Source organism: Athene noctua, chromosome 5 (assembly GCF_965140245.1).
Source record: "Athene noctua chromosome 5, bAthNoc1.hap1.1, whole genome shotgun sequence".
NCBI classification, from domain to species: Eukaryota; Metazoa; Chordata; class Aves; order Strigiformes; family Strigidae; genus Athene; species Athene noctua.
In genome coordinates, this window is record NC_134041.1 from 9339699 (window position 1) to 9357362 (window position 17664).

Sequence of the window (17664 nt, forward strand, 5' to 3'; positions counted from 1 at the left end):
CAAACACACTTCTTACCTTGTATTTCACCACAATAAATTGTCTTGGGTTTTTCCTCATCCATATGCCTGCCATTTAGCTTGCTCTGCATCTTACTGCCATCTACCACTATATTTATTGTCTTTTCTTCCAGTTATTTCTTCTATAGCATGAAAGATGATTTTGTTTACTAATCCTTACAGCAATTGGTTTCTGCTGAAGCTGTGAAAAAGAGGTGATCACTTAGTATCACCTCTTAAGTAGTGTCTTTGCTCTTCAGAGTACAGTAAATGTGGTTGTGTGTGGTGGAATTTCTACCATCCTGTCTCAGGTGAGCATCTGGCTCCCTTCACATGAGGTGTTTCGTTTCTTACTTACCTAAGAGGGCAAATATGGGTTAATTACTGTCTAGATAGCATTTGGAAGGTAAGACTGCTTTCTAGCGACTCCTGAGAATACTACTGAAGAGTCATTAAGTGTATCATAGATTTTTTTTTTAAAGTTGGGTAATCATGTTCTCAGACCTCTATGTGGAATCAAAGTATTCAGATGTGTAGAATGCTTCTGTCTAGTAAAATGCATTCAATGGATAATGATAGCTCATGATAAAAGCTAATAAATAATAAGTTTTAGGTTCTTTTTCCCCTTTTCTGCAAGAAACAAAACGCATTGAGCAGTAGGTTTCATAGTGTTTTACCAACGTTGTTTGTTGAAGATAATTGAAGCTTGTGCTGTCTGCATAGTTCTCTAGATCTGCACTGTCAGAAATTCTTTCCAGTTTATTACCTGAAAATTATTAGCTGAATTGTACTGAACTTAATTAAAAGTGTTAATAAATGGCATTTGTCTCATACTTTGTCCCTTTCTCCCTCAAGAAATGTAAGCACTTTAATAGTCTTCTACTAAATGGAAAGAAAGTATTTTTGAAATGAGATTATTGTAATCAGAAACCAAGATAATGAGAATTTGATTTCTGTTTTTTTAGGATGAGAGTAACTCATCAAAAGGAGACTTGACTAAGACAAGAGAATCTTTGCATAAAGCACCCTTATCCCTGAGTGAACTGCAGAGCAGGTATGGAGTTTTTCTCTGACCAAGACAGAACAGCCATGCTCATGATATTGCCCTTTAAATTTAGCTAAAAATTTCTCTTCCTATTTTGAGCTATGTAATATATTGCACTGGGCAAAGACTTCTGTAGGAGTTAGTCCTACCAAGCTTTTTCACCTTAAAGCAAAATACGGTTAACTATAATTATGCCTTTCATGCTGTTTGGCAGTGTGTCAATGTAGTCTTCAGTAAAACACGGATTTTGGAACTGGACTTGGTCATAAAAATTATATTTGGGCAGTAGTTTTTGGATTTTATCAACCAGAGAGCAAATGTCACTTCAAAAATAATCAATTGGGTTTTTTTTTTCTTAAAACTACAGGAGTGCAAAAATAAACTGAAGTTTATTTAGTAATATGGTTTGGGGCTGTTTTGTTGGTTTGTTCTTTCTTTTCCAAAACACATTTGGAAAAGAGAAGTATCTTAAAAAACCACAGCAAATATATATACTATGGTTTAGTGATTCAGCATGCCATATTTCAGAAGACATCTTGAAAACCTGAGGTCTTCAAAACCTGGTTTAAGTGGGTTAAATATTCTGTGTACTCCTCACATATATGACTAGGGTTTCCTTTGAACATTTACTTAAAAGACACCAATTGAACTAATTTTGACAACTTCTTTAGTAGAAGTTATCAATATGGGTGTTCTCTATGTACACAAACAGTATTTTGTACAACATTTTAGGTACTTTCTGGAGGAAAGATACAAAGTAATGTGAAACATTTTTTGGGTTACATGGCTTTTCTGCTTTTCTTCATAGTAAGAGAGAAGTCCTAGAACTGTGGTGCTAAATTTGAGAGTGCTTGACATTAGGAAAAAAAGGGTTTCATTTGATAGTTAAATGTGATGCAGTATTTTGTAACAAAGGCTTCCTGAATCACCAGTGTATACCACTGAAAGGAGGGTAATTCGATTTGGATGTAATAGTCAACTTCTGCTTGCAATTAGTAAGCTCAGAAAATTTCATTTATGATTTATTGGCTTTTTAAAAAATTCCTGTAATTTGTAGTCTCCTCTGCAGGGGATCTAGTTAGTCAGATTTTCATATGTATGTGAAGTTGCTACTGGAGTTGTTAGTATTTCTATACCTGTGCTCACTCCTGTATTCTCTGTGTAGCCTTTTTGCTCCCTTATCCTTTGTCCTGACAGTTGCTGCAATTAAATTGTGTAGGATGTGTTTGTGAGAGAGAAAGTGCAAGTTTTTGTTCTGAGGCAGCTTTGGGACTTTGAGATTGATGCTGAAACTGCAGACTGTGAAAAAAAGAAAAAAAGAAACCCTAATACTACAGAATCATGAAGTGACGGGATATGAAATGTGGTACTCAAGTTGGGAGAGGACTGCTCCTTGGGTTTAGAGGCTGGTGGCACTAGTCCCATTCACCGAAGGGCAGGACATAAAAGGACTCGAGGACAGTCTGATTGCTGAGTGTTTGCCACAGTGCTCATAAACAGGATACAAGGACAGAGACAGAGTTCATAGAAGGACATGGTACTGTCGACCAAATGTTGGCAGTAAAGTAGATAGATGATTGAAAACCACTGGGAGTAAGGAAAAGGACCGTGTTTTCTGAAATATTTAGTATATGATTCACTCAGAAAAGAACTTCTGGGACTCTTAAAGGAGATGTATGAGGGAACAAAAGCATATGACAGGTATTTCAGAGCAGGGAGTTGCGTGCAGAAATCCTGCTGTTAATATGATTTGTGAGTGTAATTCCCAGATTGCTTAGCTCGAGTTGTCAGCTGGTTTCCAATTGAGACAGGAGGAGGACTCTTCCCTAGCTTGGCTGTATCTTTGTCCTCACTGGTGCTAAGTATCTCATGTGCAAGGACTGGCTAAAGGAAGTACATACACACACACACACACACACCCTCCAAAAAAAAGAAGAGAAAATTAAGCTTATGTCTTTTTTTTTTATGTCTTTGTCAGTACCAGAATAAGGAACTTGTGAAACTTACTGTTGTTTTTTGAGTCTTTCCTTTCCTGCAGTTGAAGTGGTTAGATCTTGAGTGTCTCTATGTAGATTAAAATTTTAGTAGAAGAAAAGACAAACATAAGGCTGACTGCAGGAAATGGATTACAAGGAAAAGAGAGTCCAAACTGTTTGTGTATAGTTACAAGTGCTCCTCCTAGTGCCATGCTTATTTGTTGGCCTGAGAATTCTCCATCGGAAGTGAGGTAACACAGACTGCAGAAAGGAGGACGTAAAACTTCAGGTGTTGGTGGGTCCCCAGGGTATTGACTTGTCTACATTTAACACAGGCCTGTGTAACTTGTCTGTTGATTTTGCTGTTTGGTAGGTTGGTTTCTTTGTGTCCAAACTGTGAAGGACAGTTCACCCTCTCCAGGATGATAAACCAGTTTAAATTTGCTTCATGCTGACTTTACATGTTGGAGCTTTTTCGAAAAAGTGTGAAAGTGGCTTTCTTCCCTTTTTAATATTGGAGCTACACAGAGATCTTGTTGCTTTATGTGGTATAGGTTGACATTGCCCTAATTATTTCAATGTTAAATATCTAAAAGCAAAAGCTTCTTCCTTCTTTTGTTTTGCATGGGACAGTGGAAGCTTAGAAATATTTATTTAGAAAACTGATCCTACATCTTCCTCTTCTCCTCTCACCATTTTCCTTTCTTAAACTGAAAATCTTGTGTTTTGATGCACCTAGCTAGAAGGATAATTGTGAGTCATTTGACATAAGGTTTCTTTAAGTTTTGTCACAGGTGTTTACTGATATTAACTGGAAGACAAAGTTTTAAGTACTGGTTTGTCCACAGTAGATTGATTAAATGATATTTATATAAGAAAATGTAAAGCTTCTCTGTGAAATGTAATCCATTTCCTAAGTGAAGATGGTTACTGTAAGCTTCACATCTCCAGTTTCATATCCCAGACTGAGAACATTCACAAAAGGCTGAAGATAACTCAATCCTAATTTTTAAGTGTCTTAAGTGCCTAAGTCTCTGAGCAGATGTGAAAAATGTCACCTCAGTAGTCATTTTTTGCTTATGAGTTTTGAGCTACTTCTTTCATTCTTTATTACAGGAGAATGGCTCATTTCATTAGATGACATAAGCCTTTGTTTTGAAAAGTTTTAAGAGAAGGCAAATAGTCCTGAAGTTTAGATATATACACTTCAGATTTGTCAGTCTTTTGTAATGATTTTCAGAGAATAAATTTCACTTCATAGATCCAGGAAATAATTTCTCAAAGCAACTGAAATATGAGACTGTATTTGTGTTTAGTATTACAACAGTGACACAGAAGATGGGGTGGGGAAGGAACACTCGATTGCCACTATATCATAATGTATTTGGTAGAATACCTAATCCAAGATGCTTCTGATAGAGCACTTTGCAGCTGCAACCACAGTAATTTAATATACCTCTGATAGATTGTCTTCATATTGAAATAGCTGCTTGTGGTTATATTTTGACCTTCAAAGGACACAAAAATCCTACTGTGTTGCTCTTGCATAGGCTTAGTGCCTAGTCACACTACCTATCAAAATACAGCAAAATTACTGCATGCTCTTTGAAAATTAATTCTTTATTTGGGAGGTATTACCGGGTGCACTCAGATAAGTGGGGGAGAATTTGTGTGAATGAATAACATGGGGCTCCCATTTCTTAGAAGTAGCTCCAGTGCAGGTTTTTTATCAATTTGTGAAAGGTAATCTGTGATTAGCAGCTCTGCATTTGGATTTCTGGTGTTTCTGTGCTTCTGATTCCTCTTCCTTATCTTGATTTGATCATTATTTCTTATCTGCTTTCTGTTGACAGTTCACCAGTGCATCAGAAAACTACTGTTCACTTGAATGATGGTGAATATTGGTCTAGTCGTGCAGCCGTATACAAGGGGAAGCCTCACAGAGTGATCTTTGAAGAGAGTCTCGAGAAAATATACAGAAACATGTACCGAAAAGCTTCTGGCACTGTTTCAGACCAAAAAACACACTCCTGATAGTAATTCACCTGGAAATGCACAGTACACAGTGTTCATATTTGTAATGAAGCCTATTTTTATGTAACAAATATTTGTGCTCTGTTTTTAAGGTGGAATTATGGTTGGGCCAGGTTTTGGAGTTACAGGGTTTTGGCCTGTGTTGCCAAAAGGGAACTATTAAAATCCTCCTGCTCCCCTGCCTCACACCTCCCCTCCTCCTCCCCCCAAAAAACTCAGCAACTGAGCCCCTTCATGGTTAAGCACAATGTTGTTGCTCCTTTGAGACTATGAAAAGGTAATCATTTGGAGACTAATAGGTCTGCTGGACACTCCTGTCTGACATAACTCAGGTTTCAGCTGCAGCCAATTCTTATTAAATAATTAAAGCTATTTAGTAATATAACCAGAATTGATTGAAGGAGCAATATGTCCTTGTGTTCAGAGAAAGGGTCTAAAGAGGAAGGTGAATGTGAGTGTTGATTTAAAAGCATCTTATCTGGGACAAAGGGAATTGTTTTCTAGAAAATTGCCTTTGGATTGTTTATTTTTGAGAAGGGCAGAAACTGATACGGACCTATAGACACGTTTTCAAAGTAGTTGCAACCACCTTTAGTCACAACTTTTCTAATACTGTCAAATTTTAAAAGAAACCACCCAGCCCAGCAGCCTTTGTATCAAAAGAAAGGTCATCTTCACACACCCTGTGCATTTGAAAGTTTCCAGGTTCTCTTGAATGCAGCCATGACATTTGCCAGTATACTTGTAATTTTTAAAAATATGAATAAGAAAGGAGTGCAGAGGGGAGAAGACTAGAGCTAGTCAGCAAGCTCCTCATACACCGTACAGGCCGTCTGAAGTTCCTGCATCACAATCCCACCTAATTTGGAGCTTGTCCTTCGCGGTCTGCTGGGATCCTGTTGGCAGAAATCTCATCGTTTTTGCTAAAGGCCACCAAATGTTCATCAGCAGTTTGATGCTTTCCCTGGGGATGGAACCTTTTCAGCCTTGCATTGAACAGATCCCACATTAGCAGACCGGGGCAAATTGCCCATCTACTGAAAAGCAGAATGTTTTAAAAGGGCAAGAGTGTCCATCTCCTGCTTCCTTTCAGAATGGGGGGGGGGGGAGGGGGGGGAACAAATGCCTGTTCTGGCTCCTTCCCTGACTGAGCGAACAGATTCAGTTACACCAGTGCCATTTTACCTGTTATGATTGGATAAAGGATGAAGCTAGCAGTACAGATGGCAGAACATATGACTGTAACCTGCCAGCATGCCTAGATAAACAAAAAGTTGGTCTACTCTGCCTTCCATCCTTTAATGCTGAGACAACATAATTGATTTGAGAAAGCAGTTGGTGAGCAATTATGCTAGTGGGGAGGCACGTTGAAAGGCTGTGTGCTTCTGTTTCAGGCAAGGGGACTCTCAGAGGAAGTGTCTTGCATATAGACATTTCTATTCCTTGTAACTGTTAAACCAGTTGAAGTGGGTTAACACTGGTAACTTCCTGTCCCTGATGCCATTTAGCACATTAGTGCTTTCAAAGGGCATTAGTAGCACAGTCTTATGCTATGGGTAAGTGTTGAGTCACTCTGTGAAGTAGCAGTACACTTTTTTTGCAGAAGTGAGAAGTCAAACTTACCCAAGCTGTGCCACTGAAGGCATGGTGGCCATGGAGTGTTGTGCTACTGGTACCTGGTATTCATTCGTTAGCCTGTTCCTGTGGCCCCATATTATTCCATAAAGAAATAGTTCTTCCTCCCTGCTGTTCAGGAAAGTAGGTATATTCAGATGGATCCTTAACAAGCGGGACATATTCTGAGAGATACTTTCCAAGCTTTTGCTTTAAAATGTTATCTACTGGAATCTGAAGGTTGTTTCAGTTTCCTGTATGTGTTTTGAGTCATAAGATTTAGTGTTCTCATGGTATCCCACAGTTTTCATTCAGTATTCTCTGTGTTTTCCCTCCCCAGTGTCATAGTTTGGTAAGAGTTACAGTCTTCTGAAGGTTGGCTGTTCCCCTTTGGCCTAATCTGGTTCTGTGACGGAAGTACTGTTCGATTTTTCTCTCCTCAGCAATGCAGCGTTGCAGATGTTGGTCCCTGTTTGTTCAGCGTGTGAGAAGGTCCGAATGCTGAGGCGTTGGGTTTTTGTATGGATGAGTAAGGACACAAGTTGCCATGAACTCAAGGCACAAGGAAGGGATGAGTAAGGTTGGTTGGAGGCCGCTGTGAAAAGACAGGGGAATGTTTTTGAGGGGTCCAGAGGAACGACAGCGGTGTATCTGTTTTATTCCCCCAGCTAAAGAAAGGAAGCACATGGTAATATAACAACCTTCAGATTTTCATCAAAGATGAAAAATTTTTCATCAAAGGTGAAAACTGGATGGGAGAAAAAAAAGAAGTGTCATATATTGAATTTTGACCGGTATGAATATTCGCACTGTAGCCTTCATATGCAGCATAACAACAAATGAAGCAGATAGACTACGAATGTCTCTGGCCCTGCTCCAGCTGCGAGGGGAGATGGTGTGTATAATGTCTTTCTGAATCAGCTGCTGCAGGATATGTGTTTCTCTCTTGGGTCAGAGTCATTCTGCAGCTTATATGCTGTGATACAGCAAAGAGCGTTCTCTTCCAAGCACTGTGCTGAAAATGCCGTTTGGTTAATGGAAAACTTTTCTCTGAAATGTGACTTAAGTCCCAAATTACTCCGATCTGTCCGTAAAATCTGCAAACTGCTTTTTTTTCAGAAGCATTTGGCCCCTTCCCTGTTTGCTCAGCTAACCCTCATATTAATATGCATAGAGCTCCAGTGCACCGAGCACTGCTGCTCCTTTGCTACTGCAGTATGTGATAAGTATAGGTTCAGGCAGTGAACCAACATAGTAATAAACTGTAATTGTTTAGTGCACCTTGCCTTCTAATACAATTTAAATCCCTTCTATCAAATGCAAATTTCTAGGTTCCTGAGTGGAGCTTTAAATAGCATTTTCTATGCTCATTCCTTATCTTTTGCCATCCACAAAGTGGTCTGTTAGTGACAGTGGGATGGCATAATTCCACCCCCATCATTTTACCTCCTAAAGGAAAGCTGCCTACTCAAATCTAGAAATAATGGGCTAGATTAAGAGTGAATTAGTGTTTTTTTTCTGTAGAGTGTGTCTCTTTCTCTTGCCTTCCCCAAGTTATTGTAACCCATGAGTATTCTCACCAAATGCTGTTCAGCATCCAGTGTTGCTTGCAGTATGCAGTCAGTGTAATATTGTAATCACTTCCATTTTAATAAGTCAGAGTCTGCTTCCTATTGCTCCCTTCCCTCTTTCCTACAAATAACTTGATCTAGTTTAGGATCTTGGGGTGGCTTTAGACAAACTGCCCGCCTGTATTCAGTAGAAATGCAAATCCTTTGCTGACTAGTAGTTGCTTTGGAAATCACTCACTCATTGACCTGTTGTGGATTAGAGGCAAAAATGTCAGAGTCTTTAATGATTTGCCTTATCTAAGTTTTAAACTAGAAGAAGGGAATCTTAAGTGGGTCCACTGGGGCCCAGAGGCACAGGGATGGCTAGAGTAATGGGAACAGCTAGGAGCAGCCTTGTAAGATAAATGGGCAACAGTGTTTATACTCCAAATCTGAGCAGCTTGGAAGATGATGAGGGCTGTTCTTTAGATTGTGCATCACATATTTGAGTTTTATTATTACTTTGGAGGCTGCCAAAATGGTGAGGGGAGAAAGAAATCTACCTATAGGTGTTGGGAATCTATTTTTTGGGCAAAATAACAGAACATTTAGCTCTGCTCAGTATTAAACAGCCTTTTCCAAACTCCCTCTCATTGTTACCTCAGCTGTAAAATGGGGAGTTTGTGCTCTGTTGAAGCTTAATTAAATGACTGTGAAGTGCTTTGGGATCCTGAGGTGAACATTACAGAAATTATTTTGTAGAAGCCTGGCTGAAAAGTCCCATCTCATCTCCAGGTTACTAAAAAGGCTTTATTTTAATTTTCCCAGGTTTATTATATTTTAATCAGACAATTATTAAGCAAGTCTTAATCTTATCAAGATAGAAATCTATTAAATCTAAGAGACGGCTGAAAAAGATAATGAACTGCTTTACTACATGTGCTTTTAGGAGCTAATCTTTACAGTTGGGATCCTACTCAGCTTCTGTCTCCTGCCTGATCTGGGTTCATCATACTTATACTGATTGCTCTTATGATATCTTTTTTTTTTTAATACTTTTTTTTTTTTGTCATCCTGATGTCTTAGTGCTGTCTGCTATGTGTACTAATCAGCACTATTACCATCTATCGCATCCTCTCCCCAGGAGCAAGGGATGCAGTGGTGTGTGCAACTTGACAGGGGAGAAGTTTGTGTGGTGTGCCATAGGTTTGTCAGAGAACATCAGTTGGAAGGAATCTCTGCCTTTTCAGTCTGTGTACAAGGAATATCTTAGTATATAATTCTTCTCTTCCTAATTTGCTTGAAAGTGTTTTCTGAAACACTGAACTATGCAACAAAATTCTCAGCCTTTTAGCAGTGGTCACTTAACTGTATAAATCTTGCAGTGTGGAGTCTCTGGGTCATAGGAAGTCCTACCATGATGTTAATTCAGTGGTTATGGAGGGATCATTACCGGGATGCTGAGAGTATCTCAAGAGATTTGTTTAGCAGTTGAGGAATTTGGGGAAACTTTCAGTGAATTGTAGCGTCTTGGTTCCGGTGAAAACAAATGAAGCTATGAGAGAACAGCACTTCTGTGGATGATCTTAATGATCTACCTGATCATTAGATCTTAATGTTAATCTTAATAATTAGATCATCTTAATGATCTACTGACAGAAACCATGTCTGGTTTAGGTGATGGTCTCTGGTAGCAGCAGAGAACCGGTCTTTGCCCAGTTTCTCTCAGTTTTAACAAATAAACCAGTGTTGTGGGAAGTGATCAAGAATACCTAATATTCCTGTTACACAGTGCAGGATTAAGCACCAGCCCCATTGATTGCATTGGATTCTACTGCTTTCTCCTTAGAATTCAAAACATCATCGACCAAAGCCCTTAAAAGATGAGGCTGTAGCTCCTTTTGTTATCGGTGTTGGCTTGCCAAAGACGTGCAGTTTGTTCCCTGTTTGTCTTCAGTGAGAAATTCTCTGAAGTGCAGTGATAATTTGTCTGGATGGCAACATAAAGGAACTGTAATCTTTCTCTTTGCTTGATCAATGTGGAGATTGTGCTTTTTCTTCATGTGTCTTTCCATTCACTTCTGGGTGATTGCTTCTGACCTAGCCAAGAACTCTCTGCAGTCTGAGAAGTGGTGATCTGAGCCGCCTTCTCACCTCTTCAGGGAAAGGAGGTGTCTGTTGCAAAACAACATCCCTCTTTGTTCGTAAGGATTTACTGATCCTGAGGATACAGCACAAAAATTTTGTTCTGCGTTCAGGTGTTTGCGTAGCCCTGTAGGGCTGATGCTATAAACCAAACAGAGCTTCACACAGAGGGGGGGTGGGAGGCTGAAAGCAGGGGTAGACTTTGAAAGTGGTTTGTTGTGTGGCATGCCATGAATTATCGGTGTGTAAAACAACCTGTGAACTTCATAAGTGTCAGAAGCACCACTTACATCACTGAACAGTGGTGAATTCTAACACTCCTATTGGTATTGTTACACTGACTTGAATTTTTGAATGTTTAGCTAATTGTGCTGTTACTAAGACTATAGTTGTAGGAACTGTTTCATTCAGTACTCCAGTAGTAAACATTTGCTGAGAGGTTGCTTTCCCTGCCTGCCTTGTTTTCACCACAGTCATCTAGTGTTTACATACATTTTAGCCTCTGTGCCATTTTTGAAGGCTTTATTTGTCTCATTTACGTTGTTGGTTTGGATAATACTTAAATATGAAATCCATCTGGGAAACATATTGTATATTCACGTTGAGGGGTAAAACCAGTTTTTAATTAAAATTTTATACAGCACTTGTATTTCACTTTGTCCTGTTTTATTATGAAACACTTCAATCTTCTTCCTAAAACACATATGTCTCGTGCGTTTCAAGATGTTCCTTGTTGCTCATGCAGAACCAGTTTCTGAGCTCTGTCAGCAGAGTGCCATATGTTCTGGGGTTCATTTAGCTTCTCTGGCGTTTGTGTAGGCAGCATATTGGATGTAATGCAGCTAAGCTCTGCTCCATTCTTTTCTTTGTAAACTTGTCAAGAGATGAAAAAAGAAGGGAGAAGAAAACACTGAATAATACTCGAGTGATTTGAATTATCGGTAAGTTATGGTAACTCAGCCAATCAAAACTGCGGTTTCTCATGTACTTGAGGATTTTCCTTAATTGTGGCTTTGCATAGCCTATAAAGTGATGCATGCCTCAGTGCTGCCCAGTATTACACCCAAAACAAGAATGCTGAAGATTAAGAGATAACCCAAGCCATTTGGAAATAACAAGCATTAAGTGATCTGAATTTTGCATTGATCTGCTATTTTAAATTTAAAAAAAAAAAAAAGAGAGAAGATGAGCACGTGAAGGGATTGTACTCCCCTTTGTCATCTCCTGGCTTTGTGGAAGATAACTCTCTGCTGTTTAAATGCCTGGTACTGCAACAAAACCTCAAGAGTGATGGTGCCCTCCTGTTTAAAAAAAATAAAAAAGTGATTTTTCTTACACATCCCTTCCTGTTTCTTCCCTGCCCCCTATAATCTTGACCGTGAACCAGTAGGTACCATCAGTCTTTAATATACCGCTGGTATGTAGGGACACAGCCCTGACTGTTTATTGATAGTGGCCATATATTGTCAGATACTGATCTTATCTGCTGAAAGCTTTTCAGAACCGTCTCAGTGACTGAGACAGAGGAGCAAAGTATTTCTGTGATTCTACAGCTAGAGCTTAAAAACAAGAAAGGACGGAATAAGAAACTAGCAAAGAAAAATACATATTAAACTGTTTCCCCCTTGCTGAGGTGTAAGGCCGGAGGGAGAGGGCTCGAGTAGCTGCCTGGGATGAGTTTGTGGAGGAGCTGGGAGGGAAACTTCTGCAGTTCTGACCTAAGGTCGGTCAGAAATAACCAGCTGGAGTGACATGAGTGTAAACCTGGTTGAAGTGACAGACAGCTCAGCTCCTGGGACTCTATTTACATATGTTTAAAACAAACAAAAAAAGCTGCCTTTGTTCCCCCGGAAAATCTATTTACTTGGCATTCAGCTCATGTATAAACTGGAACTTCTTTCATGGAAGATGTAGAAACAAAGCAACTGACATTTGTGCTTTGATGTGAGGCTGAAGCTAAGATTTGATTTTGAAATATGAAAGTAAACTGAAACTACCTCCAATTTAAAGGTGGGGGTTTTTAATGACCTTAAAAGTTTTGAGAAGTTTTTTTTCTCTCCCCTTAGGGACCAGAAGAAATTATAACAGTAATCTTACTTATAGCTGTAAGTCTACAGAGACAGTGACTGTAGGTTAATGAAAAATTGACACTGCTACTTGCCTGTGCTTCCAGCAGAATTTTTTTTCTTCAAACTGATGTGAACTGTTGCACTGCGTGAGTTGGTTATGAGTCTCACATATTAAATTGAATGCTGCTTTTGTGGAAGCTGCGGGAGCGAATCACAGCTGAATGTTTTGAACAACATTCCTGTTTTGAACAAATGCAGCAAAAATTATGAGTTTCTTAAAACGGTTACCCTGGTCCTCCCCCCTTCACACTCAGAAATAAAGCTTGATGTGTAAGTCTAAACCAGAAAGTAAGCAGAGGAATTGTCCCCAATGATCTCTACCCCCGTACTAGATCCAGAGTGCTTCAAACCAAGCTGACAGTCATCTAGTAGAGAAACCACACCACTGAGCAGTAACCGAGTGGTGCAAGTGCAGTTGCTCTTGCGTTTTGCATGCAGGTGTGTGCTGTCATGCCCTTGCACGCTCCCCGCGTGTGGCACCGGGCCTCCTCGGGCGTCTCGCTGTGGCTCACAGAGCGTCGTTCAAGTGCCCTCTCCGGGAGCGGTTCCTCAGTGTCCTTTGGGGCAGCTTGTTTCTCGTTCCTGGGAACCATGCGCAGAAATGGCATGAACTCGGCAGCTCAGGCTGACTTTGCTTTGTACTCTGACAACTTAATATCTGTTTGTTGTCCTTGGCACAGTGGTGCCATCTGCTCTTGCTTGGACAGCTTATCTGTAATATTGCACTGCATGATATTTCAGCTTTTGCTTATGAAATCTTGGGCTGTGCTTGAATGGCACACCGAAACCTTGGTGCCAGGCTTTGACCAGATGGCACATGCTTAAATAACGTTCCCCTGTGTACTGTGATGGAGATGGATACACAGAGGTGTTGGGAACAGTGTTTGAGACAAGGGGAGGGAAGGCATGAAGACGGCTTCAGGTATTATGTGGGGTCTCAGGTCAGGAATTAAAGCGCCATTGGATGTTCACAGATTTCCCTGCTCCACTTGAAGGACTTTAAGCCTATAACAGACACTGAAGAGTGCCCAGTACTTGGGTTGAAGGGCTGTTCTAGGGCACAAGCATTCTCCATCCCTCCTGTAGGAGTGTCAAGAATCATTGGGTCACAGAAAGGTGGAGAAAATGCGTGACTTGAGGGTCAGGGCACACTTGGGAAAAGGCAGCGTTGTGTGCAGTGGGACTTGGGACAATGATGGCCAACAGCAACAAAGCTTCTACCTTGAGCATTTCTCTGAGGAAGATATCTGTATTTTGGTGTTGCCAGTGGATTTTCCATCTGCAGTGGGGAGAGTTTATGTCTGGGTGATGAGGAACTTGTCATCTTTCACTGCTCTGAGGAACAGGCAGTGGCATCTCCTTGCAATCCTTCGCAGTCTCCCTCACCTTTGCAGCAACAGCAGCACGGTGTTGGGGCAGCAGCTCCACAGTTGTCTTCGTCACGCACGTTCATCTGCTTCAGAGGAGATTGTACAAAAAAGTCAAATTGTTCCTACACCAACATTTTACCTATGCTAAAAAAATCATTTTCATCTATTGATCTTTGTGTTGCTTTCACAGCACACTGTATATCGCTCTTGTTGCTCAGGGCAAACAAACTGAAAACTGTCCATACCTGCCTTTGGCATTAGTCTGAAATGGGGAAAAGAAACACGCCCCATTAAATGTATGTACAGGACTGTAAGATAAGAGGCTTGAATGTGGTTTTTGCATACAGTACATATTGTCCTTTGCCACTTCTTTTAGGCTTTATCCCTTTTTTTTTCCTGATTATAAAGCCCTGTTTCTCTGCATGCACCATCTATGGTTTTTATTTATGTGGTGTAAGTTCATAACAGACAACTGCTTAATGTAACTGAAGAGGCTTGATGAAATCCAGCAGTTGAAAGCTGGAGTGAGATGCAGTCACACTAAAAATAAGATGCAGGTTTGGTGTGTGGGTTTGGGTTTTTTTTAATGTAATTAATATTTAACTTTTAGAGCATCTTAGCCAGAAACTGTTTTCTTCTTAATTTGCAGTCTTTACACCAGGATTAACAATTATGCTCAAAGAAACATGGCTTAAGCTAACAGTTTGATAGAGAAATAGGCAGGGATGTTCTGCCATATGCACTGTGGCTATAGCTCAGTCAAAGATCACAAGTTCTACCCGTAGATGCTAGGTCAAACTAGAAGATTAGACCTTTTAAAAGCTTGGAGTCTGGTCCTACTTCAGTATGTATGGCCTGGACATGTGTAGGCTGAGCTCTCACCACTTACCAAGCTACAGTGTCTCCAAAGTGACTGGAGATAAAGCTCCAGCTTAAACAGAGGGCCAGCTTGCTTCTCTTATTAACTCATTACCTTTTAATCTGCAGACAAGCTAAACCCTGCTTTGGGGGATATTCAGGATTTTCTTATTTGTCATAAATTTTTCAAGACCTGTGCTACATTGATGACTTTTCATTTTAATTAAAGAAGCCTTTGTTATGTAGCAATAAAATGTATGGTTAAATACCAGCCAATTTAGCAACTGTGCTTTTGCTACTCCACAGCGATACACAAGTGCACACTCAGAAATCCTCTTGCTGATATGTCAGCATTTCGAAACGGCTGCAGCTGGAGGTTAGCAGGGTTATTTTCTTTTGTCTGGGGTTTAAAACATTGCTCCCAACCTGGTATCTGGGTGAGATAAGAAGAATCCACTGAAGGTAAGAAGTTGACTTTATTATCTGTAGGAGAAATGCTTCTTGACTATGTAATTCAAAATTGTTTTAAGAAACCTTCTCCTCTTCCCCCTGGCAACTAAGAGGACTAATTTTCTTGTGTTGGAAGCACTGGAAACTGAGATAAGTGAGCTGCAGCACTGGGGGCAGGAAGGGAACACCTTCCAGGCACGAGGCTGTGGAGGGGAGTGGTGAGACTCCCAGTGCCAGAGATGTCATGGGCCAGAGCCAGACACGTGGAGAAAGTCCTGCGGATACGCAGTGGTAGGTACCTGCACAAAAACGGGGCTCAAAATATCAGTTCACATGTATAAACAAAGCAATGCAAAAGGAAAGCTGATGTTAAGTTTTTGTATTATTGTTCGCAGTAAAGGTAGGAGGGACATTCTGATATGTTCTTTGGTGTATATTTATTGTTTAGTATTATTTTACTCGAAGGAAAGAGAAAGTAAGAAGAGAGGAAAGAAGAAAGGAAGCTAAACCATGTAAATTTACTGAGTGTGCTTCTTTTCTTCCCTGGGCCCAAAAGTGCAGAAGGGTGCTGGGTGTCTGGCAGCCCACATGTGCCCTCCCCTCCCGCAGATCTCCATGATCTTTACCCTGCTGAATTTTCCTTCTACAGGAATGCAGGGAGGGCAGTGCTCCCTGCAGGGATGAGAGCTTCTGATCCCAGGTGGGATCCGCTTTTACCCAGAAGCAGTGAGTTCCAGCTATGATTCACCTGGGCAGGTGCCTGTCTGCACATGCCAAGAAGGCTGCGGGTGCTGCTCCCTCCTTGTCCCAGAAAACGAGCACAAGGAACCAGAGAAAACATGGTGCCCTGTTCGCTAACTTACTCTCCAGGCTGCTAAAATGCATGTGGTTTCATTTCTTTCCATTGCAATAAACTGTGCCCACCATAGCGTATATTCTTTTAAATAACATTTTAAAATATTTTCCAGTAAATTAAAGTGATGACATGTTTGTAGGGTTCATTGTTAATTTCATTTCCTTTGGCTCAACCAGCCAGATAAAATGCAATGTTATTAATCTTTGTTTAAAAGAAGATCCTTTCCCGAACAGTAATAAATGATCTTGATAGATTTGTCAGGAAAATGAATGATAATCATTTGCAGATAGACACAAGCCTAGTATGGAAGATTAATAAGAAAATATGTATTGGCATCATTAATAACATCTGCTGCCAATGGACTTGTATATTGGTTACAGCTCTGAAAGCAATGTGTTCTTGTTAGGATATTGCAGTTCATCACGTGCTGTGAGGAGCGAGGCTGCGGAGTGCTCCTGGGGTGATGACAAGCTGCTCCCCGGGAGCGGCTCAGGAGGAGCCCCAGGCCGAGGCCGCGCTGCACCCGCCGTGGGCTGAACCTGTCAGCGCTGAAGCCCCGGCTCTGCTGGGCTCTGACTTCTCGCATGTCATTGCTAAAACCTCTTCCGGACAGCATGAAATTGCTAATTCCTTGCTTTTGGGGCTATGGCTGGCTGGATTCGCCAGTAATCCCTGTTCCCTCGGGAGCTCTGCCCTCATGGTGTGGGCTGAGCAGTGCTGGTGGAGATGCTGCTCCCGGCGCAGAGCAGCTCAGGCTGCAGCAGCTGGGGTTTGACAATCACTTTTACTCAGGGTATGCGATCATCCCACCTCGTGTACCTCTAAAAAGGTTCCTCCAGAGCCTGCCACAGGCTTTTAAACACTTGTATGTCTTCAGCTGTCACAGCTTTAGAAAGTACCTCCGCTTCCCTGGATGCACAATGTGTGAGGAGATAAAGCTCGTCACAGTGCTGCAAGTGACTGTCAGGGGCCTTGGTCCTCCCTGTTAGGAAAAGTGTTTTATTTTGGGCTTATAATCACTCTACCTGCAGAGTTTCTTGGAGTTTCTCTCTTAAACCCCCCAGAGCACATCTGAGATGGTGCAAGGAGCTGCACACTCACAGCAGTGCTCTCTGCCACAGCATCACACCTGCAGCGGGAGGGAGCTGAGAACCATCCCCTCCCATCCCATCCCACCCCGTCCCTGCCCTGTCCCCGTGGCTCCTTGGCCCACAGGGTTGAGGTTGACAGGGATCTGCTGTGGTGAGCAGGGTCCCACTTGCCGCAGGGAGGCGAGTGGGAGCTGGGGCTGGAGGGACACCACGTGTTCAAGTGCAACCCTTGGGGAGATGTAACATACAATGGAAATTATCAAGGCTGGGAAGAGGGGCTGGGAGAAAACAAAACTCCCCCCATCCCCAGTCTTCAACCAGGAGGAAAAATATCATGTCTTTTTGGTTTTATTTTTTTTTATACCAAATATGGCATTTCCTTAGAAAATACAAGGAAAAGTCAAGATGTTTTGAGATTACTTTGGTTTATTTCAATAAAACATTTCAGACTTCCCCTCTCCAATGATTCTTTTTTCTTTTATTTCACTTTAGTAGTTTGAAGTAGTTAGTCAAATAAATTTGCCATTGAAATGTCTTTCTCCTGTGGGG

The 17664-nt window shown here is 41.0% G+C and overlaps 1 protein-coding gene across 1 annotated transcript in view; it reads left to right on the top strand.

Annotated features, from left to right (window-relative positions):
* Positions 1-11010, top strand: part of SPATA6 (spermatogenesis associated 6) — a 46656-nt gene extending 35646 nt beyond the window's left edge. The window contains exons 12-14 of the mRNA XM_074906251.1: positions 963-1051; positions 4872-5076; positions 7110-11010. Of these exons, the coding sequence (XP_074762352.1) occupies positions 963-1051; positions 4872-5052 (270 nt within the window). The 3' untranslated portion in view covers positions 5053-5076; positions 7110-11010. The remainder of the gene's footprint in view (positions 1-962; positions 1052-4871; positions 5077-7109) is intronic.
* The last annotated feature ends 6654 nt before the right edge of the window (positions 11011-17664 follow it).